The sequence below is a fragment of the Apis florea genome, unplaced genomic scaffold (assembly GCF_048593485.1).
Source record: "Apis florea isolate Af1SG1 unplaced genomic scaffold, ASM4859348v1 contig_2272_pilon, whole genome shotgun sequence".
In the NCBI taxonomy this organism is placed as follows: Eukaryota; Metazoa; Arthropoda; class Insecta; order Hymenoptera; family Apidae; genus Apis; species Apis florea.
The window spans coordinates 7,718,897-7,739,036 of NW_028256549.1; the positions used below are offsets into that span (position 1 = coordinate 7,718,897).

Genomic DNA, 20,140 nt, shown 5'->3' on the forward strand with positions numbered 1-20,140 from the left:
TGAAAAGAATGGTCGAAATATTCACAGATCGTTGAGTTACAATTGAAATTGTTGTGCCAGTAGTGACACTATAATATATTGTATTATTGTTGCATTGGTATTATTTATTATTTTTTGATATTATGTTATATAATACGAACATTTTAATTGAATTTTAATTAGTTTCTATATTACTATCACGTTGACTATCTATTTTAAATTAATCACATTAGTATAAATGTTGTATAATAGTTTTAATTATATCATTAGAGTAGTATTATTATTTTATCATATAATTATATTGTTATTTTAATTTTTCCTTAATATAATACGAATTTTACTTATTATCGCAATTTAATGATTATATAACGAAGCAAGTTATGATATTCAATAATAATTTAACAATTTAAGACAAAATAAAATTTTGTTTAACTTCTTGACAATGCTGCGTGACATATGATCGGTCGGTACTTCCTTTGTTCTTTCATGTTGGTTGATTTACCGCCAACACTGAAAATGCGCGTGACTGATCTAATCACCCCTCAACTTGTCGCATTGCGCGATTTTTTATCCTGTTCGTTCATATGCACGCACGCGAAGCATCATATTTTTTATCTGGGGCAGTAACCCTGATTGTTTACTACACTTTGGTGTTTGAGAAACAATTTGAACAATGAGGAGGAATTAATTTGTAAGAATTAACAAATGAAACATAACGTGTTATATTTTTTATATTTTTACATCGAATTTAAAAGAATAATCATAATACAATTATTATTCTTCAAACATGAATAAGCTTAAAATACATTGATACAAAATGCATTTACAATCATCGATATAAGGTGCAGCTATGCTATATTTGTATAATGTTAAAATTTATTTTGTTAACATATATTGCGTTAACAAATTTTAATACTATTTATATATTAAAATAATATAAAATCAACTTAAAAAAGAATTAATTTTTAATATACTAATTTTAAAATATCATGCAATATTTTATAAGTTAAAATATTTAAAAAAAATCTTCACTTAATTAATTAATTTTTGATACTACAAAATAAAATTTAATCTTTATTTTTCTTTTTCAAATTTTGAATAAAGTAAAATACCACAATAATATCATAGTAAACGAATTTAATAACATGGTGTTGACAAAAACACTGTATTTTTGTTGCAATTTTTCAGATCGCCACTCGCACACATTCTCGTTATTGCATCCAACGCCGATTCGTTCATTGTCAGACGTTCGACGACTTCACAGATCGGCAGACGACAGCGTGCAACTGATGTCGAGTGAATAAGATGGAAATATGTCACGATCCGCGGCCGGATCGAAATGGTTTTTCACGTTCAGAACGCGAAGCGTGCTTTGTTGGTGCTAAAATACCTATAAAAGTTCCCGAATTGTTTCAGAAAAGTGTGTCCACGTCGAAGGGATACTTGAAAACTCTTCGCCAAATTTACGTATGATCGCGATTCATCGAAACGATTTCTCGAGTTGCAAATCTCGAAAAGGAATAATTTTTCGAAGAATCATATCGAAATTGATACACAGATTGACTTGATGAAGAAGATATTTCATTTACGACGTTGATGTGAAAAAAATTTCGAATGTTTCCTGTTTTAAGAGTCGTAAGAGAGGTGTATTTACGAAAAGTATACGACTTGAAAAAAATTTGTAGGTTATCTTACGTTGCTTTTAAAATAAGTTGAATATTCTTTGTCTCAGATGAAAAAAATCTTTATTGCAAAATCAAAATGTTATTGTTATGAGGCTTAAAATCACGAAAGAAAAGTATTATTAAATTTTATTTCTTTTGATATTTTATAGATATGAATAAGTGAACTGAAAATATGTGTATGATAAACACATATTTGTTTAATAAGCAGTCAATATATCACAATTTTAAGTTTATTCCGCATACAATATGCTCATGATCAACATTAAAAATTGTACATATATGCTCTATGTCAAAAGAAGCGACATCTGTTTCGTTGATTTTTCATATAAAATTTTAAGATTATCAATTCTTTAAGATAAAAAAATAATTGGTGAAATTATTGCCTGTTTTTTGCAAAAATGCATATTTTTATTTATATATAAGATGCCGCTTTTTTCTTATAAATTAGAATTTATTCCAAAAATAATGAATTAGATGAATAAGATGCAAAAAGAAATTTTATTACATTCACTCATGAATATAATATATGATTATTAAAAATGAAAGAAATTATATTTCACTGATATATATATGTATAAATATTTTTGTCCAAGATGCGAAATAATGGATATTTATAAATATTAATATGCTAGAATTTCCATTTTTATCATATATAAAACAATTATTTTTTTTTATTTTTATTGATAAAGAATTCATACTCATTATTATAATATTTTATATATTTATGAGTGAGTGTAATTCAAATTCAAAAAACTTTTTGTGAAAACTAAGCTTTGCTTTAATTACAAAATTGTACTCTGACGCATTTACCAACCGAGCCTAGAATATTTGAATAAGCGCGTGATAAAATAATCGATTGCTACGTAATTATATAAATAGGAAGGCCTATAATTGATCAAAACGATTATCTTTTCTATTATTTAAATTAGAATGTTTTTGGTTTCTCTAGTAATTAAAGAAAAATCAAATGCGCATGTTTCAAGTCAATTCATACATACGCATGCTTGTTTCTAATGACAATTTGATCACGCAGCTATGAGAAATTAGTAGTAATAAAAGGATATTTTATTCGGAATAATGATACAATTAATTTACATAATAATGAAAAATACATATTATCTTTTGTATTTCACAATTTTCATTATCAATTTTCATTATTTATTTTTAATTTATTATTCTGTTTTTAATTTTCTTATTTAAAAGACATTAATTGAATTAGTAGAAAGAAGAGAAACCATAGAAAAAAATCTATAAGAATTATGCAAGATATCTTAACTTAAGCATTGTTGCTATTTAATATTATTATTACGATTCTGAATATAATTATTAAATTAATTTATGCTTCCATTTATAATATTATAATACACTTTAAAAATGTCAACAAGTGTCACTTTATATAACTTTACTTGGTAAAATTTTAGACAGTATCATATTTAACAAATTGATGGTACTTATATATTTAAACAGCATTAAAAACAACACAGTAAGTGTTTTTATAATATATAGTGCAGTATAATTTTTAATATAAACATTTTGCAAAAGTGAAATAGCAACATTTTCTTTGAATAAATCTATATTTTAAAATATTTTATATAATTTAAACGTATATTATTGATCATTCAAGTTTTTTGTCTCTTAAAACTAATATATTATAATATACTTGAAATATTATTTCATAAAAATTATTAAAGAATAATATATTACTATTATGTATTATTAAATAACTTTTTTGACATTACATTACTTGCATCGAAAGAAATCTCTAAGTTTATATTGTTACTGTTGTTGTTATTAGTCTGTATTTATTCTGCACAAATTATTTTTTATTAATAGTATATGTATTTTCAATGCTATCAAAAAATAAAAATAGCATGTAAATTGCAAGTATTATTAAATATGAGAAGATGCAAATCACTTCGGAATAAAAATTAATCGTAATTAAGCGCTGACGATGCGCCAAATGTATAGGCCTGATCATAAATAACAAACTAGAGTAATCATAGGTTAACAATCTTTTTTTACGCAAACAAGAATAGAAGACATGTTTGTCGCTACTTCGAATGTTTAGTGTGATTCACTTTTAAACTCGAAAGTATTTTTTTAATATTGCGATATCAGTTCACACTTTGCACAAATATCAACGAGTTAATCGAAACTTGTCAAGACTACTTTTGACTTTCAACGCACATAACCTGTACTTTTTCTACATTATGTTTTGAAGTTGAAACGACAAACGAACAATTCTATTTATAATTAATTGTAGTTATCATATATTGAAAACAAAATACGTTTCACTTGAAAAGTATTGTGAAACAAATTATTTCTGAATATTGGAATTACGATTATAGGTAGTCAGTGGATGATTTAACATCATAAATGAAAAAAAATTTTAGCAGGGTTTATATGAAACTTTCAAAATAGTAGCACGTAAGAAAAGAAAAAGATCTAGAAAGTTATTGCAATTATTATTGTATTGTAATTATAATGTCCAATTGACTTGGCCATTGAGAATTGAGATTATTTCTATTGATATGCGATATTAGATACACTATACATGTGTATTTAGAGGCTTCAGGCAATTTTGTCTTCGTCTGGATGCCAAATAGGTAAAAATAAAAAAAAAAAATAAAAAAAAAAAAAAAAAAAAAATTAGTAGAGAGACCTATATAATATAATCTAGTCGAATATAACATATATACTGAGGACTGTGTTGTCACTTTTAAGGGAATATTAAATGAATACTTGTTCGGGTAATTCGAGTGTTGAATAATTAATAATGGTGAAGTTAGATACAAATATTATTTCTATTTAAGTGAGCTGAAGTTACTTTTGTTGGAAAATGATGTTGAACATTGTAATAAACTCTCGATTTTATGGAGCCAAAATCTTATAAATCTTAAATTTAATAATCTTTATGATCTTTTTTATAACTTTGATATTGACTTGAAAGTTTCAACTCTTAAATAATTACTGTTGTTCTATTAATCTTTAGAATCAAGAGTTTATTGTATTTATATGAATCTTCATATTATATATATATATTTTTTTTTATTTAAAAAAAGCACTTCGTAAAAAAAATTTTAATAATTGTATTCTTGTATTTAATTAGTTCAAAACCAAGGCATGATTTTACTAAAATGATATAAATTTTTCAAATTATGGAAAAAACTAAATATATGTTACTTGTTGTTAAAAAATAATAATTTTATTTTAATATTGTACAGTATTTATTTAAATTTCTTGCAGTTGTTGTCATTTGTTAAATCAATTTTTCAAATTTTATGTGTGTGTGCTGTGCAAATAATTACTAAAACAAATCTTTGTTCATTTGAATTTTTATCAAAATAAAAGTTTGATTCTTTATATCTTTACATTTTATTAAAATTTTTCTAACCTCTTCAAAGAATATATTTCTTGATAAAAATGAAAAATATTCTTATATCAATATTACAATTAAATGATAGTTTTATTTATGCAACTATATAATGGTAAGTATTATTTTCTTTTTTAAAATGATTATTTTATTTTGTAAATCGAAATAATAGTATATTAAATCCAGTCACCATATAGATAATCATATAGATGATCAGTATTTATACTATTTTTCATTTTGGATTTTATCTCAATTTCATTCTACTTTCAATTTATCAAATAAATAAAAAATTATTCGCTGTTATATATATACATATATATTAATAGTATTTATCTTATAAATTTTTTAATTAAGATTAATGTAATATAAAAAATTTTTTTAAATAATATTTAAGTATTAAAAAATAAGATGTAAAATTTATACAAATTTTAAAAAATTATTGATAAAATCATAAAATATTTATGTACGTATATTCGAATTATGCGCAGAACAATCTTCAACTAAGGGACATCTAGCGTAGAATTGAAAGCCGACATAAATACATAAAGTAGATAATCAACTTTATCGTCTGTATTTTTATATTGCAAATCTAATTAAGCAAGTTCCATTAAAAGCAGTCGTATACGAAAAGTCATTGAAATGATTAGATATATGTAATTTAAAATATTAAATAATTATTTGATATTACTTGATATTTGATAATGATTTCATAAATCGAATTAGTACGAATATAAATATTAATGTATTTATAAATATCGATTAATAGCATCACAAAGTGGTAAAAGTATTAAATTATAAAATGAAGGGTATTTTAATTTTCGATCATTTGAATGATGTTCTTTTTATGAAATGTAATAAAAAATTTGCAAATCATATACAAAAATTAGCTAAAATTCAAGGATTGATTTCTGAAATCAAGGTAAGTTTTTTTAAATTTTTTACAAAATTTAAATTGTATAAAGTGCAAGATTTCTATAATATATTATGTGATAATCAAGAAATTATAATATTATATTTGAAATTTAAAAAATATACTATTTGATAATAATAAAAATATAAAATATAAAAAATATGTACTACTTGAATTTTATGAATATTTTCTTGAAAAAATTTTTAATCATTATAATTTTCATTAGTTTATGATATTAATTAATATTATAAAATTATTAATGTATTTTTATATGTTTTATACAGGATGTAAATAATAAGGATTCAATTTTAAATCCAAATATCATAATGCAATTATTTTCACCTATTGTTACATCTCAACATGTAATGGCTTCTCAGTTTGGAAATTCTTATACTTCAATGAAATGTCATGATGGTACAAATATGGTATTTGATGAATTTATGGGATACACTTTCATTTATATTTCTATGGATGAAGTAGAATTAATGAAAAGAACATTAGGAGTGTATGTGGCAATCGTAAGGCATGTTTGTGGACCAGACGTTGCAGTGTAAGTTAAAATAATATTTGGATAAATTTGTTTATAATAAAAAATATGATATAACAAATAATTTAATTCCAGATTAAAGGTAAACAGACAGAAAGTCTGTTTAGTTTCTAGTTTATTAGATGCATGGATGCATTTAAGAAATTGCGAACAAAGTATGCTTACAGAAGCAATAGAACAGCTATCAATAAATACGGACTTAGGTGTAGCAATACTAAAAGTATTGCATGATGCTTGTGATAAATTAAAAGCACAATCTGAATTTTCTAATGTACACATCTTGATACTAGTGGAACAAAAATTTCTTTCATTGTATTCTAGTAAAAATGCTCATGATTTGTATGCTTCTGATATATTATTGATGATGCTTATGTGCTGGGTAGTTAATCAGAGAAGAAAAGGGGATAGTCAATCTGGAGTAAATAGCAACAATGATGATTGCATTGATATTCTTTTACCTGAAAATAGTTCCTCTAAAGAGGAGCAAATAACTTTTGGAACAAAGCTTGCAAATCCTACTTCAGAAGATATTACAAATTTATTTAGTATGGTTTTTACTATTATAAAATATTTATTTGTCATAATATTATATATTAATATGTTATTTCATTATAGGAGGATCAAGAGAATCTTCTATCAATGAAGGTCTTTATTCATTAATGGATGATGAATTGTATAGTAATTTAATTTTACTTGGAACTGAGCATGATTATACAGCTAATGCAGTTCACATTTTTGAATTAGCAGATGGTATTAATCTTATAATGATAGTAGAAATTACTAATCTTGCCACGTCATCAGGATTATACGATAGTTTCCATTATTTAAATATTATAAATGGTTTACAACTCCAAAGAGATATCGATGAACTAAGACCAGCATTTGAAAATTTTGATTTAGCAATGAAAAAAGCATTAGATGGAATTAAGAAAAATAGAGCTAATGTCAGTAATGATGTTGATATGTGTCAAAGAAGATTGCAGACAAAATGGGAATTCGTTCGAAAAAAATACATAGATTTATTAAAATCCCGAGATCCAGAATCTATTCTTCAAATTGAATCAAATACCTCTGGATTTATGGATAATTTGAAAGAATTATATCGACTAACGTGTTTCGATAAAAATTTTTTAAAACAAGGTATTGATGTACTTACAACTGTAGGAAAACTCGTTCGACAAAAATTAAACGATTTTAGCGATTTTCTTAAAGTAAAAGCATTGAAAAATTTTACTCTTGGATCATATCCTTTCGTAACTACTTATATATATGTATATATATATTGCATTATTTTTTTTATTTTCCCTAATAAATTAAATATACCTCCTTAATGCCATGTAATCTACGAGAACTTCCCTAACAATCAACAAATATCTAGAAGAATTTCCAGGCCTTGTGCATTTTATCTATATAGATAGAATCACTCACAGATTGACTGCTCCAACATTAGACTTCACAAATCCTGAAACTCTTGCTCTTACAACAAAAAAGGTAATTTATTGAAAATTAAAAATTAATGAATTATTTAAAAATTTACTTTTGTAGATATGGAATATGGTTAAACAAAGCAGAATACACTTAGAAGAAGGACATTTATCAGTTATGTGGAAGGATACAACATTTAATTATGCTTATTTTTTATGGTTTGAAGATAGTTCTGTAAGTAAACAAATTTAAAGTGTGAAGCATAGCATTGATATTATTATTATTATGTATTTTTTAGGGATCCCCATTAAAATATAAAGTTTATTTGAATCATATAATGAAAAATTTTCCAATACCAGGAATAATTTGTGGCGATTATTATAGGTCTGTATTACTTGTACTTAAATATTTGCTTTTATATGACTTATGTTTTATGTATTATACAATTTTGTTAATTAGAAAACTAGCGGAGACATGTTTTCCTAAACTATCTGTCAATAAAATCAGAATTTATGAACTTTATTGTGTTCATCTTGGATTGGCAACATCTTCATGTGTGTTAGAACATTCAAGAAGACTTGCAGCAACAATATGGGAAGTTACAGGTGTTCCAAATAATCCAGCTGACATACTATAATAACATTCCTTTAAAATACTTGTGTAAAAATAAAAAAAAGTGAAGTTCTATATTATTGCGCGAATATCTTATATTACATTATAATATTTAAAAAAAAAAAAAAATTTATGAAATTTTTAATTATTTACAAGTATTTAATACATGTATTAATATGTTATTTATAAGAAATAAAAATGCAAACCATTGTATTTATTTTATATGTATTTAAGTATTTATTAAATACTTAAAAATATAATGGCACAACTTAAAAAAAAAAGAAAAAAACTATTCTTTTTTTTGAATTTCATTAATTAATTTAAAAATATAAAGTATTGCAAATATATTTGGATAGATTTGTTATTAAAATAGTACAAAAAGTAATGTGAATGATAGTATACTTTTTAAATATAAAATTTCTGAAGGATGCGTATTAAAACCTAATCGGTACTTCAGTCTATGATGCCTCTCCACTTTATATAATACACAAATTCGATACTGATGAACATGATACAATACCGTTTTTTATATCTTTGTAAGATTAAAATTTACTAGAAACGGACCATGATCTTGCATATTATACAATATATGGTCAGTTTATATTTTAAAATATATAAATATTTACATTGCACCACACACATAATAAATGTAGCACAAACGCTAAAATTTTTGTTGATTTTTTTTTTACAGGAAATGTTCCAAAATTTAAATATGTTGTTATAAAGCTTTTGAAGTGAACTAAAGATATAAGAACCACTTTTATTTAATGGTTATCTGTTACATCCAATTTACGAACATTGTCTACCTTTTTCTTCGTTACTTGACTATAAGATGTTTGCAAAGAAGTATTTTGTACACTGTTTGTCTCAGATGATTCTGAGCCTGAAGTCCTTTTAGCTTTTTTTAATCCTGAATAAACATCTTGCATTGATTTGCCTCTACCTCTTCCAACACCACTCATATTTGTATCACTTTTACAAATTGATTCTTTTACAATTTCTGATTCTATATTAGAAAGACGTTTGCTTTTACTAAATATATTTTCTGTCATTTCTGAATTTAGAAGTGATGATGGTTCCTGATTCGGACTATTTATTATGCTTGTGGTAGATGATTTTCTTAATTTATTCTGATTAATATTCTTTTCAATATACATTGTATTTCTAAGTTTATGAGTACTTTGACTCTGAAATAAAATAATAATTAAATAAGTATGTAAAATATACAAAATTATTTATATATTAATTTATTATAAACAAACAAAATTAATTCAAATGTTACATATACATACAGTTGCAATAGAATGTTCCTTGAACATTCCTGGATCTACATTCCTGGTTCGACATTCCTGATAAGTATCATCTGAAGATTCATCTGAAGATTCTGATTTTAGTTTTCCTTCATTAATTTCATCTTTTTTAACTTCATAAGTTTGACTACCATTAACTTTTGCTTTTTTGCTAAACATAAATTCCTTAACCTGTTTTTCAAGCTCTGCTACTTCAAGATCAGATTTACATAATTCTGGTATTAATTGACTCAAATGTTGCTCAGCTGCTTTTTGTATACTGATAGCAGATTCAACTGCAGATGTCTTTGTTAAATCCAAACTAAAAGTAAATAGTTCTAATTAATAAAAAATATTTTTCAATGATATATTCTAATATATAAGTGAATATTAATATAAAAATTTCAAATTTCTCTTTATATAAGTATCTCTATATAAATATATCATATATACTTATTATATTATAATATAATATATATATTATTTATTACTTATTTACTTTAATGATTCTATAAATTTAGTAAATATATCTGGAACATCAGATGATTTTTTAGTAGGAGTAGGTTTATAATCTGAACCTTCATGTGCAAATGAATTACTTCCTAAATTACTTATCCGTAAAGGAACTGGTTCAAATATTCTGTAATCAAATTATTTACAAAAATGAAATTTTTAAAAAAGCATTATATATAAAAATTTAATTGAAAAACATACCCTCTTTTATGTCTTAAGAAGACATGTTTGAATTTATAAGTTCCCCCTTCATTACTTGTTGAAGAACTTAACAAACAAGTAACAAAAAACTCATTTTTAGAACCATTGTCATTACAAAAATACGAAGCAAATTCTTTATGTAATAATTTATCCCTGAATGTAGGCACCAAGCTTACATCTCGCCTGAAATGAAACCAACCTATCACTTGTTTACTCTTGTCACGTAAAAAATCCTTTAACTTCTCTTTATTAATTTTGCCAAGAGAATTATGTAAAGTATGAGGCAATGGACAAGTTACAACAGCTTCAATGTCTAGAAATGTCAAAATATTATTGTAGAGCTAAAAACATTTGTGCCAATGAAATATAAACAATCAAGTATACTTACTATTATATATTTTTACTGTTTCTACTTGATTATCTAAATCTGTATATGTTTTTATATGAAATTCAAGTGTTTCTCCTAGTAAAAAGCCCATCTAAAATATAGAGAATCAATATATTTTTTTCCAATGTTTTTAATTTCCCTGTTTATAAGGTTAGATTTTATTGAGGTTAAAATGTTAGATTTCATGATTTAAATTCGAATTGTCATCATTAAAATACAAAATTATTAATAATAAGCAAAAAAGAGAAAAAACTTTCTCACCTGATCCCCGCTACTACGAACATTTTCGTAAAACAATAATGACAAAGCGGGACCTGAAATTGTAATGAGAAAATCACTATCCGCCATGTTGACAATTAAATATTATCCGCTTTGTAATTATGCTTGTATTTTCTATTGTTATATTTTGTAGATTTGCTGCATTACACATATATCTGTAACAATAATTCATATTGTTCTTTTATTGTAATATTAGAGTAAATTTAGATAATGATTAGAAATTTAAAAAGATTTTACAACACAATATTTCCACTATGGAACTGTTACGATTGTCAGTTAATGCGTCAAAATTAAAATAGTTTTACAATATTTGTGTTGACATTATACACATTATATCACAATCAATCTTTTACTAAAATAATTCTATAATTATTGATTATACAATACAAAGATTATGATATAATTTACAAATATGAATTTTATAAAACCACTAATATAAAAATTCAAATTCTTTCACATATTTCGATCAAAATAAAAAATCATTTAATATACTGGATAAACAATCGAAAATCAAAATAAAAATTTTTTATTGCTTACATATTCATTTATGTCTTTTTAATTCTTTTATTATAAATTAAATTTGTATATGATACATATATATTATTTTTTATATCATTTCTAAATTAAGAACAAAATATACACATACTAACTCATAATCATATTAATGTAATTTGTATGTGACAGGAAATATTATGAATCTCATGTGTAATCTCAGGAAACGAGAAAATTAATTTAAATTTGAAAATAAAAATATTTTCTTCAGTGACTTTTATCAATAACCTTTCAGTAAACTATTTATTTTTTACGAATATATAAAAAAATATATATATAAATTTTATATAATATTAAATCAATTTGAATAAACATTATAATAAGATGTCAATATTTTATGATAACTGTAAGTATTAAATTATTTACAGTATTTATTTAAAATATTACGTAAATATAAATTAAACAACTAATTAAATAATCACTATTTGCTTTCTTCTGCATTTTTTTTATTTAAATATAGTAAAATTTTGTGAAAATGTTATATGAAAAATATAATAAAATGCCTCCTTATTTGCTCAGTTTCATAACAATTCATTATAATTTTGAATGTACAAAATATTTGTCAGAAGTGGGATTCGAACCCACGCCCACAGAGTGGACTGCGACCTGAACGCAGCGCCTTAGACCGCTCGGCCATCCTGACATTGCTTGTTAATCAATTTTGTTATAAGAAATTATCCAGGTAACTATCATAATATATAAAATTTTTCAAGGGACTTTATATAAGGAAAATTACTCGATCAATAACTGCTAATTTACCGAAATCATTTTTTTTTTTCATATATTTGTTTTTTTAATCACCAAAAATAATATTCTTGAAAGATGTGATAATTAATGGCGAGACTATGAAAAGAATTGTAAAATAAAAATCATTTCTTACGATATGCACATTTTTAAAATATGAAATGAAGAAGTATCATCTATTATTATCTGTCTTTAAAACATTGCACCTTCTTTCATCATTAATCCTTTCACGCTTGAGATTGCGCAAATATATATACAACTTAAATATTTATTAGCATTTATATTATAAAAAAAGATATAAGCTGTAATGTACAAGGAAATGCCAATCACTAATATAATATAATATATATATATATATTATCTTAATTAATTGATTAAATTATTAGAATTTATTTGTATTTTAAAAAAATATTCGAAATAATTAGTAATCTATTTTCATTCGAAAAAGCTTCGCTATTCGATAGAATTTATTCAAATTAATATTGTTGAAATGATTTACAAAAATGATTGAAAACCATAAATTCTAGAATTCTCTAAGTTCGAATTTTGCTGTAAGAGAATTCTTAAAAGCTTTAGTCTTCAAGTTCAAAGATTTAAACTAAATCTAAATTGTAAATGTATATATGATATATACATATTTTCAATGAAGTCTACAACTATGTGGCTATGTTTGACTGTGTATAGCATAATATCGTATTAGTTATGATCAAAATAGAATGCATACACAATATTTTAAATACTATACATATTTAATGTACATTACAGTTTAAAATTTTGAGCTGAGTTTTAGAGATCAAATAAGCAATAAAAAAATTATTTAAAATTGATTGGGAATTATTTTGTAATTTAGAGAACAAAAGATCTCGATTGTTTAAGACAATTCACGTAATTTTTTAATTTTGATTTAATTTTTGATTATTCATTCATTTTATGTATAATATTAATGTATTTCACTCAATCGTTTTAATAGAAAAAATTTTAATGAAAAATTCAATAGACAAAATGTATATAATATAATTCAATAATTTAAATAAAATTCCTATTTGCTAAATACATAATAATCATAAATGAAAAAAAAATCTCTTTGTGGTCAATAACAAATTGACAATTCACTTACTTTATGTAATAGATACATTTATATATACATTATATTTTATACATTATATAAAATACTTGCTTAATTCATTCAACATTTATAAATTAAAAAATAAATAAGCAAAAAAAAATATATATATACATATATATATATATATATGTACATATATAAATATATAATAAATAATTCTCAGTGAATTCTAAATCAAGAATCTGTATATATTTTTATAACCAAAATAAAATATCTATTCAATGAATGCATAATCATCGTTCATAGACGAAAGAAACCTCAGTTGTCGACGAATCGGCTCGCTTGGTTCGCCTCGCCTAAAATACACCTGGTTCGCACGCGAGTCGCTTGTATTTCTAGCCACGATGCAGATTCGATGTAGAATTCGAGAATCGCGTGATGTAAGTCTTTAGTGATCTCTAGAGGGACGTCGAGATTGCTTCTCCCGTTAGACTCTCCTCGTTCTCCTCGTATCTCGCCTTCGATCGTTCTCTTCGCGTTTCAAGGAAGAGAAAAAAAATTATTCCCATCTTTTTTCTCTCCCGTTCCATCGACGTGCGACCGTCGACTCGTGTGACGTTGTATCATGACGGAAGAAAGGCGGCCTTACAATGAAAAGTGGGATCACATCGATCAAAAGGTGAGTCGGTTGAATGATTTTCTCCGTCCGTTTCTTGATTCGTGACCTTGACTTTCTTCTACCGTTGCATAAGTAGCACGCTGAACGAAAATGATTGCTAATTAACGCTCGACGACCGATAACTATCCTGGAATGACCGGATGAATGGAGCATTGTTGATTCGATCTTGGGTTTGGTTTGCTTTCGATTTCTCTAACTGGAATTTTTATGGTACGGGTTAATATGAGATAGGTGGATTAATCTCTATGAATTTCTTTGATTTCGACAAATAAGATTATTATCCTGTATACATATTTATTTTAATGGAAATATTTTAACATAATATCGCACATATCAATTATTTTTATTATTACTGTTTATATCGAGATTATCTTCACTTTGACATTTGATTATATCACTTATCATTATAGCTGAATGCTGTGTGTGATGTATAATAGAATGATATAATAACGGTTCATGATTTCAATAGGTAAGATATAAATATTGTTTTGTGTTATATTTAATTCAATAAAAATATTTTATATTAATATCAATTATTTTTATTGCATCAAGTATTATTGTTTACATTGAAATTATCTTCATTTATTTTTGACATTATATTATAGTTGAATACTATGATATATAATAGAATGATATAACAATAATGTAGTAGAATGATAATGCTACTACATGTATAGTGCAACAGATAGATAAATAGATAGTTTGTGAACTTTAGAATTTAAAAAGAAAATGTATAGTATGTATAGGGATAATTATATTTAATAATCGTAACATAATGATGACATAATAATCACGATATAATGAAAACAGTTTAATAAAAGATAATTGATGATATGTTGAAAAACAAACGTAAATAAATTCGATTTACTGCAATATTTCTGAAAAAATTTTTATTAGTGTAAGAAGTCAGAAAACTAAAGATAAAGAAGTAACACGTAATAATATATGGAAATATTTGTCTATAAATATGTTTAATTTGAGACTTAAGACTTTTGCATGATACAATCTTAAATCTTATAATGATTGTTTATATTTAATAAATCATAAATCATAATTATATATATATAAAATTTATATTTTTATGAATATAAAAAAAAAAAAAAAACAAAATGTAATTCAAATAAATATTTCCATTTCCTAAACATTATAACAAATATTTTCTTTTTTCGCATCTTATGATAAATCTGACTTGATGATAATATAATAAATATAAAAAATTTACAAATTTTCATGTAAAAAATTCATAATTAGAAACAAACATTGAGGAACAACCCTTTTCGGATTTTTCATTTTTAATCTTCTAAATAGTTTTTCTAAATGCAACGAAATTATTCTTATTAATAAAGTAATTTAAAAATTCAATAAATTTTGAAATAATTATATAACTAAACTTACTTTGAATCATTAATTCAAATAAAAAGGGGAAACATTCAGTCCCTACAATCCGGGAAAGGATTAAAGAATAATTTGTTGCATGAAAAATGGGTCATTATGACGATTTAACAACTGAACTCGCAACATTGAGCTAGTGTCGCGGTTGGAGGCTATCGATTACGAAACAAACTCGCGTCCCTTTTGGCGACAACGACCATTTTGAATGAGGACACGATAACAAATTTGCGACTTAATCTTCCATCTTATGAGTTTTTTAATACCTACTCGCTGATACACGTGTTGTATCATAAAATATTGAAAAATTACTCGATTTTTATTTATGCAACTCTTATTTAAAATTGTAATTGAAACAAATGTTGGATTTAATATTGAATTTTTGTTAGAAATAAGAAATTGATAATGAAATGAAGTTTTTATAAAATACAAGTTAAGTCGATATTAAATTTTAAAATAGGAGATACAAAATTTATAATGTAGAATTTTGAATGTAGAAATTCAAGATGTTTCGTTAAAAATTTTTGAACAAAAAGATTGATTTGATGATAGAGTTGAAGATTCAATAAAGCTAAGGAAAATTAAAAGTTAAAATTAAATATTGCTGTAAAAAATAACATTTATAGAATTGAAAGTTTTAGATTTGAAGATTCATTAAAGTTAGAATTGACATTAAATTTTGTTAAAAATTAATAAAAAATTTGGTGATGCACAATTGAATTTCACAATTAAATCTAAAGTTAAAATTAAATTTTATAAAATTGAGTTAAATTTTCTAAGAAACAGAAAGCTCATAAAATTTTAAAAATAATAAATTTTATTTTATTATTTTAAGCTTCTTGTAATAATAGTGAAGAGAGGATGAAATAGGGATCAAATAAAATAACTTTTAGCTCTCATTCATGATTTTTATGTAACTTAAATTTACACGCAATTCACGCATACCGATAGAGCGAAAAAACCGATTATCATATAAATAACGACGCAAACTGACGACAAAACATTCCGTTTTTTATTTTGAATGTGAACACAAATTTTATTGTAAATGTTCGTATTCTTTGACGAATAACGAAGAAAAATAACTTAGAAATTTTTAAAATTTTTATCTAATATTAAATACTACTAAAATAATTCTACTACTAAAATTTTTAATTTAATTTGATTGATGAAATTATATATATTCGTTAATTGATAATCATGAATGTCTAATAAATGTATAAAATAATTTTATCTAAATAAAATGTTGTAATATTATCTTTAAATAATGTGTAACAATGAATATTGTTGAATGTTTAAATGAATATTCTTGAATGTTTAACTTAAATTACAATTTTGAGAGATACTGATATATTAATAAGTAATGCTTAAAATAAAATGTTATATTTATAGAAAAAAAAAATTCTGATATCACTGAATATATTAAATTTGAATTTAATTAAATTAAAAATTAAGATAAAAATAAAACTTTAACACTAGAATTATTTATCTTTTTTTTTTTTTGCAAAAAATAAAATAAAAATAATTATAAGTTTCTTTTAAAATCTAATTTCTTAATAAGATATAAATATACTTTTTATAAAGTATTTATTGACACTTATATAGTAATACCATTAATCGAAATTAAAAAATTTTAAATCATTGAAAATCGATAAAAAATACAATATTTATTTTTAAAAAAAGCATTTTAATTGTAATTTTTAAAATTTATTTAAAATTTATTTCTTTTCCATTCAAAAATTAACAGATATTATTTTATTCTTTATGAAGAAAGAACATTTCTAATTATAATCTCTTTTTAATAAAACTTTGTTAAAAAAGTTATAAATAAGATTACTATCTTTATTTCATCATACTTGAAAAAGTGTTTCGTTAAAAAAATTAATAGAAGAACTAATTACATTTCAACAGAAAAAAAAAAAAAAAATTTTTCTCGATCGTAAATCTTCCTTAAAAAATAAGAATCGCGATGTAGATGGCGCAAATAGCAATTCCATTAAGTTTATCACGATAAGACTTCGTTGACGAGTTCATTGAAAAATATGATCGAGGATGCGGGTCAGTAAGCTGAGATGAAAATTGGCGAACGAACGCGCGTGCTCTGTACGATACTAGTACTCTGTGAAAACGACATTCTTAATGATTGCGCTAGTATGTCACATGTGACATGGCCATAAGAACCTTCGAAATCGATCACCTGCGCTTCTTGTGTCCTCGTGCAACCGTGTTGAAGAATCCCGTTATTTATTTTCTTCTTCTAATCGTATTATCGTATTGACATTTGACTTCTTTATATTATTATTCCATTATCATGTGATCACATTATAAATTTTTACAATTGTACACTATGCCTTTTTCATTTTCATATTTTCATGTGATAATATAAGAGAAACTTCAAGTTAAGTAAATTTCTTTTCGTAAATTTCTTTTTAATGGGTATTCTAATATGATAGTGTTATTATATATCATCTCTTCTCTTATTATTATTTTTATGTCTATACTTTATGTCTATGTTCTTTTAGTTGTGTCATCGTATGTTGATGATGATTACTTTTATTTTCCATTTTCTATTTTCTCTTATTCCACTCCACTTTGATAACATTCGTATTTTTCTTTCTTCTTCTATATTTCTTTTTACTGTATTATCACATTTGTGTTTTGATAATGTGGTTTGAAATAATAAATTTTATTATTTAATCCTTAATTATGTTACAATATGCTGATGGATCATGTTTTTCTCTTCTTTCTTTCTTTCTTTTCTTTCTTTATTATAAATTTAACATCGCATTAATTGTTAAGTTATTAGAAACACTTTCAGAGATATTTTTTATTACTTTATAATATTCTGTTGAATTATTTGATTTCTCTTAAAAATTTCAAAATCGTAAATCGTAATTTTTTGTCTTCCAAATCGTTCTTGTTTCGATATTTTCAAGTATTATCAAATTTTGAATAAAGCACTTGATAAAGTGATTTATTCTAATTTCCTTTTCTATAATAATTTCATTCTTTGTTCTATATTTTGTTTGCTATATTTTTATTTAATATAGAGATAAATAATTTACTCATCTTTTTTATTAGTGTTTTTTATTGGTTTCGTAAGTTGATTATGAATATTATTTTTCTATTTAATTTCTTTAATATTTTCTTTAATTTCTTTCATTGTGTCTTCATACTAGATAAAAATTCGTGTCTTCATTGGTTGGTGATAAAAATTTTATCGTTTATTGTTTATCTTATTTGTAAATGATATAATATCATAATTTTTTATTATAAAGAATTTTTCTGCAAAAATTTATTCTGGATATTTCTAAAAGATTTCTTTTCAAATAAAAAAATTATTAAAAAAGCAGATAGTTGTTGTATGTAGGTCCTTGTTCCAATGTATAATATAATTCCAATAATCCATCAATCCACATAACAATTAACTCGTTTCCTAATTATTTTAAAATTTTAAGATCAATTTTATAAAATTTTCATAATTTTATAAAAATATTATTAACTTTATTTGTACATTAACATTGTGTTATTACTAATAATTGATAATTGAATGTTCACAGCTATTTTTAAAGATCATAGTAAAAATTTTAGAAATCTCATACATTTTTTATCAATCAAATTTTATTTTTACTAAATAATATAAATATTAAAATTTAATAAAATATTTAAATAAAATAATTAGAAATGTTATTCACTTTATTATATTAAATATTACAATAATTAAATGAAATTAAAAATTTTCCAATTTTTTCTTTATTTAAGAAATAATTATATCTGTGCAAAAACCATATTATTTTCACTAAGTGAAAAAATTAAGGTCGAAAAAGATCTAATAAAAAAAAATATATTCAGATAACAATATTAAAGACTTAATATTTATTTCGTTCAAAAGCAATAAAAATATAAAATGATAAGAGACTATCATTGCTCGAAATATTCGAAATGGCAGTATATTTAAAAAAAAGTATAAAAGTTGTAAATCAAGTCAAAATTTTATTTGTGCAATAAAAAACTATTGATCTCTTATCTTTAAAATGTTTGAAATTCAAATAAATTTTGGAAAATGTAAAGAATACAAAAGTAAAAATGTAAAGTGTTTAATGATACAATGATACAAATGAGACGAATTTGCAAAAATGAAAAATATCTAAAAAAAAAAAAAAAAAAAAAAAAAGTTTAAGTTCTCGTTTTCGAGTAAGTAAAGTTTGAAAATTTTTTTCAAGTATAAATAAAATTAATAGTTTAAAAATAAACTTAAATAACATAGAATAAAATTTTTTTACTTAAAAAAAATTTAGTTTGAAAATTTGTCGATTATACGATTATGTAATTATTTCTACTATTAATACATATTTAATTTTGACTTTTTAAAAAACAAAGACTTAAATAATAAAATTTTATTCTATATTTTTCAATTATTTTTTCAAATGTATGTAGAATAAATTTTTATCGGCATTTATTTGTATTTAATTGACAAATAGTCAATTACTTGATAAATTTTCAAATTTAAAA

At 23.4% G+C, this 20,140-nt stretch overlaps 4 protein-coding genes and 1 non-coding gene across 11 annotated transcripts in view; 3 read left to right on the forward strand and 2 right to left on the reverse strand.

Annotated features, from left to right (window-relative positions):
• Window positions 1–3,011, forward strand: part of LOC100867488 (uncharacterized) — a 30,903-nt gene extending 27,892 nt beyond the window's left edge. For all 4 annotated transcript variants that reach the window (XM_012489517.3, XM_012489518.3, XM_086902830.1 and 1 more), the window contains one exon: window positions 1,168–3,011. In XM_012489517.3, the coding sequence (XP_012344971.1) occupies window positions 1,168–1,283 (116 nt within the window). In that variant the 3' untranslated portion in view covers window positions 1,284–3,011. The remainder of the gene's footprint in view (window positions 1–1,167) is intronic.
• Window positions 3,012–5,594: 2,583 nt separating this feature from the next.
• HPS1 (Hermansky-Pudlak syndrome 1 protein) lies at window positions 5,595–8,753 on the forward strand. Of its 2 annotated transcripts, none has more exons than XM_086902821.1 (8): window positions 5,595–5,956; window positions 6,232–6,497; window positions 6,570–7,039; window positions 7,110–7,736; window positions 7,840–7,985; window positions 8,040–8,153; window positions 8,218–8,303; window positions 8,379–8,753. In XM_086902821.1, exons 1-8 carry the CDS (start codon window positions 5,837–5,839, stop codon window positions 8,554–8,556), a joined length of 2,007 nt encoding a protein of 668 aa, XP_086758947.1. In that variant the 5' UTR covers window positions 5,595–5,836; the 3' UTR covers window positions 8,557–8,753. The 2 variants fall into 2 exon arrangements, with proteins under 2 accessions (XP_086758947.1, XP_086758948.1); XM_086902822.1 differs by having other exon boundaries at window positions 7,846–7,985.
• Window positions 8,754–9,258: 505 nt separating this feature from the next.
• The window catches only part of LOC100866935 (BRISC complex subunit FAM175B), a 61,850-nt gene continuing 50,968 nt past the window's right edge, over window positions 9,259–20,140 (reverse strand). Inside the window, exons 1-7 of one of the 3 annotated variants that reach the window (XM_086902827.1) lie at window positions 11,439–11,713; window positions 11,184–11,356; window positions 10,923–11,013; window positions 10,535–10,847; window positions 10,320–10,460; window positions 9,824–10,142; window positions 9,259–9,718 (exon numbers count right to left, since the gene is read on the reverse strand). In XM_086902827.1, the coding sequence (XP_086758953.1) occupies window positions 9,296–9,718; window positions 9,824–10,142; window positions 10,320–10,460; window positions 10,535–10,847; window positions 10,923–11,013; window positions 11,184–11,270 (1,374 nt within the window). In that variant the 5' untranslated portion in view covers window positions 11,271–11,356; window positions 11,439–11,713 and the 3' untranslated portion in view covers window positions 9,259–9,295. Of the gene's footprint in view, window positions 9,719–9,823; window positions 10,143–10,319; window positions 10,461–10,534; window positions 10,848–10,922; window positions 11,014–11,183; window positions 11,357–11,438; window positions 11,714–20,140 lie in introns of those variants that run through there. The other 2 variants (XM_086902829.1, XM_086902828.1) reach the window with 2 other exon arrangements.
• Window positions 12,314–12,396, reverse strand: TRNAL-CAG (transfer RNA leucine (anticodon CAG)). The gene has a single exon. It is a non-coding gene; the product is annotated as a tRNA-Leu (tRNA).
• Hex-A (Hexokinase A) overlaps window positions 13,981–20,140 on the forward strand; it is a 45,744-nt gene continuing 39,584 nt past the window's right edge. The window contains exon 1 of the mRNA XM_086902825.1: window positions 13,981–14,242. Coding sequence (XP_086758951.1) covers window positions 14,189–14,242 — 54 coding nt within the window. The 5' untranslated portion in view covers window positions 13,981–14,188. The remainder of the gene's footprint in view (window positions 14,243–20,140) is intronic.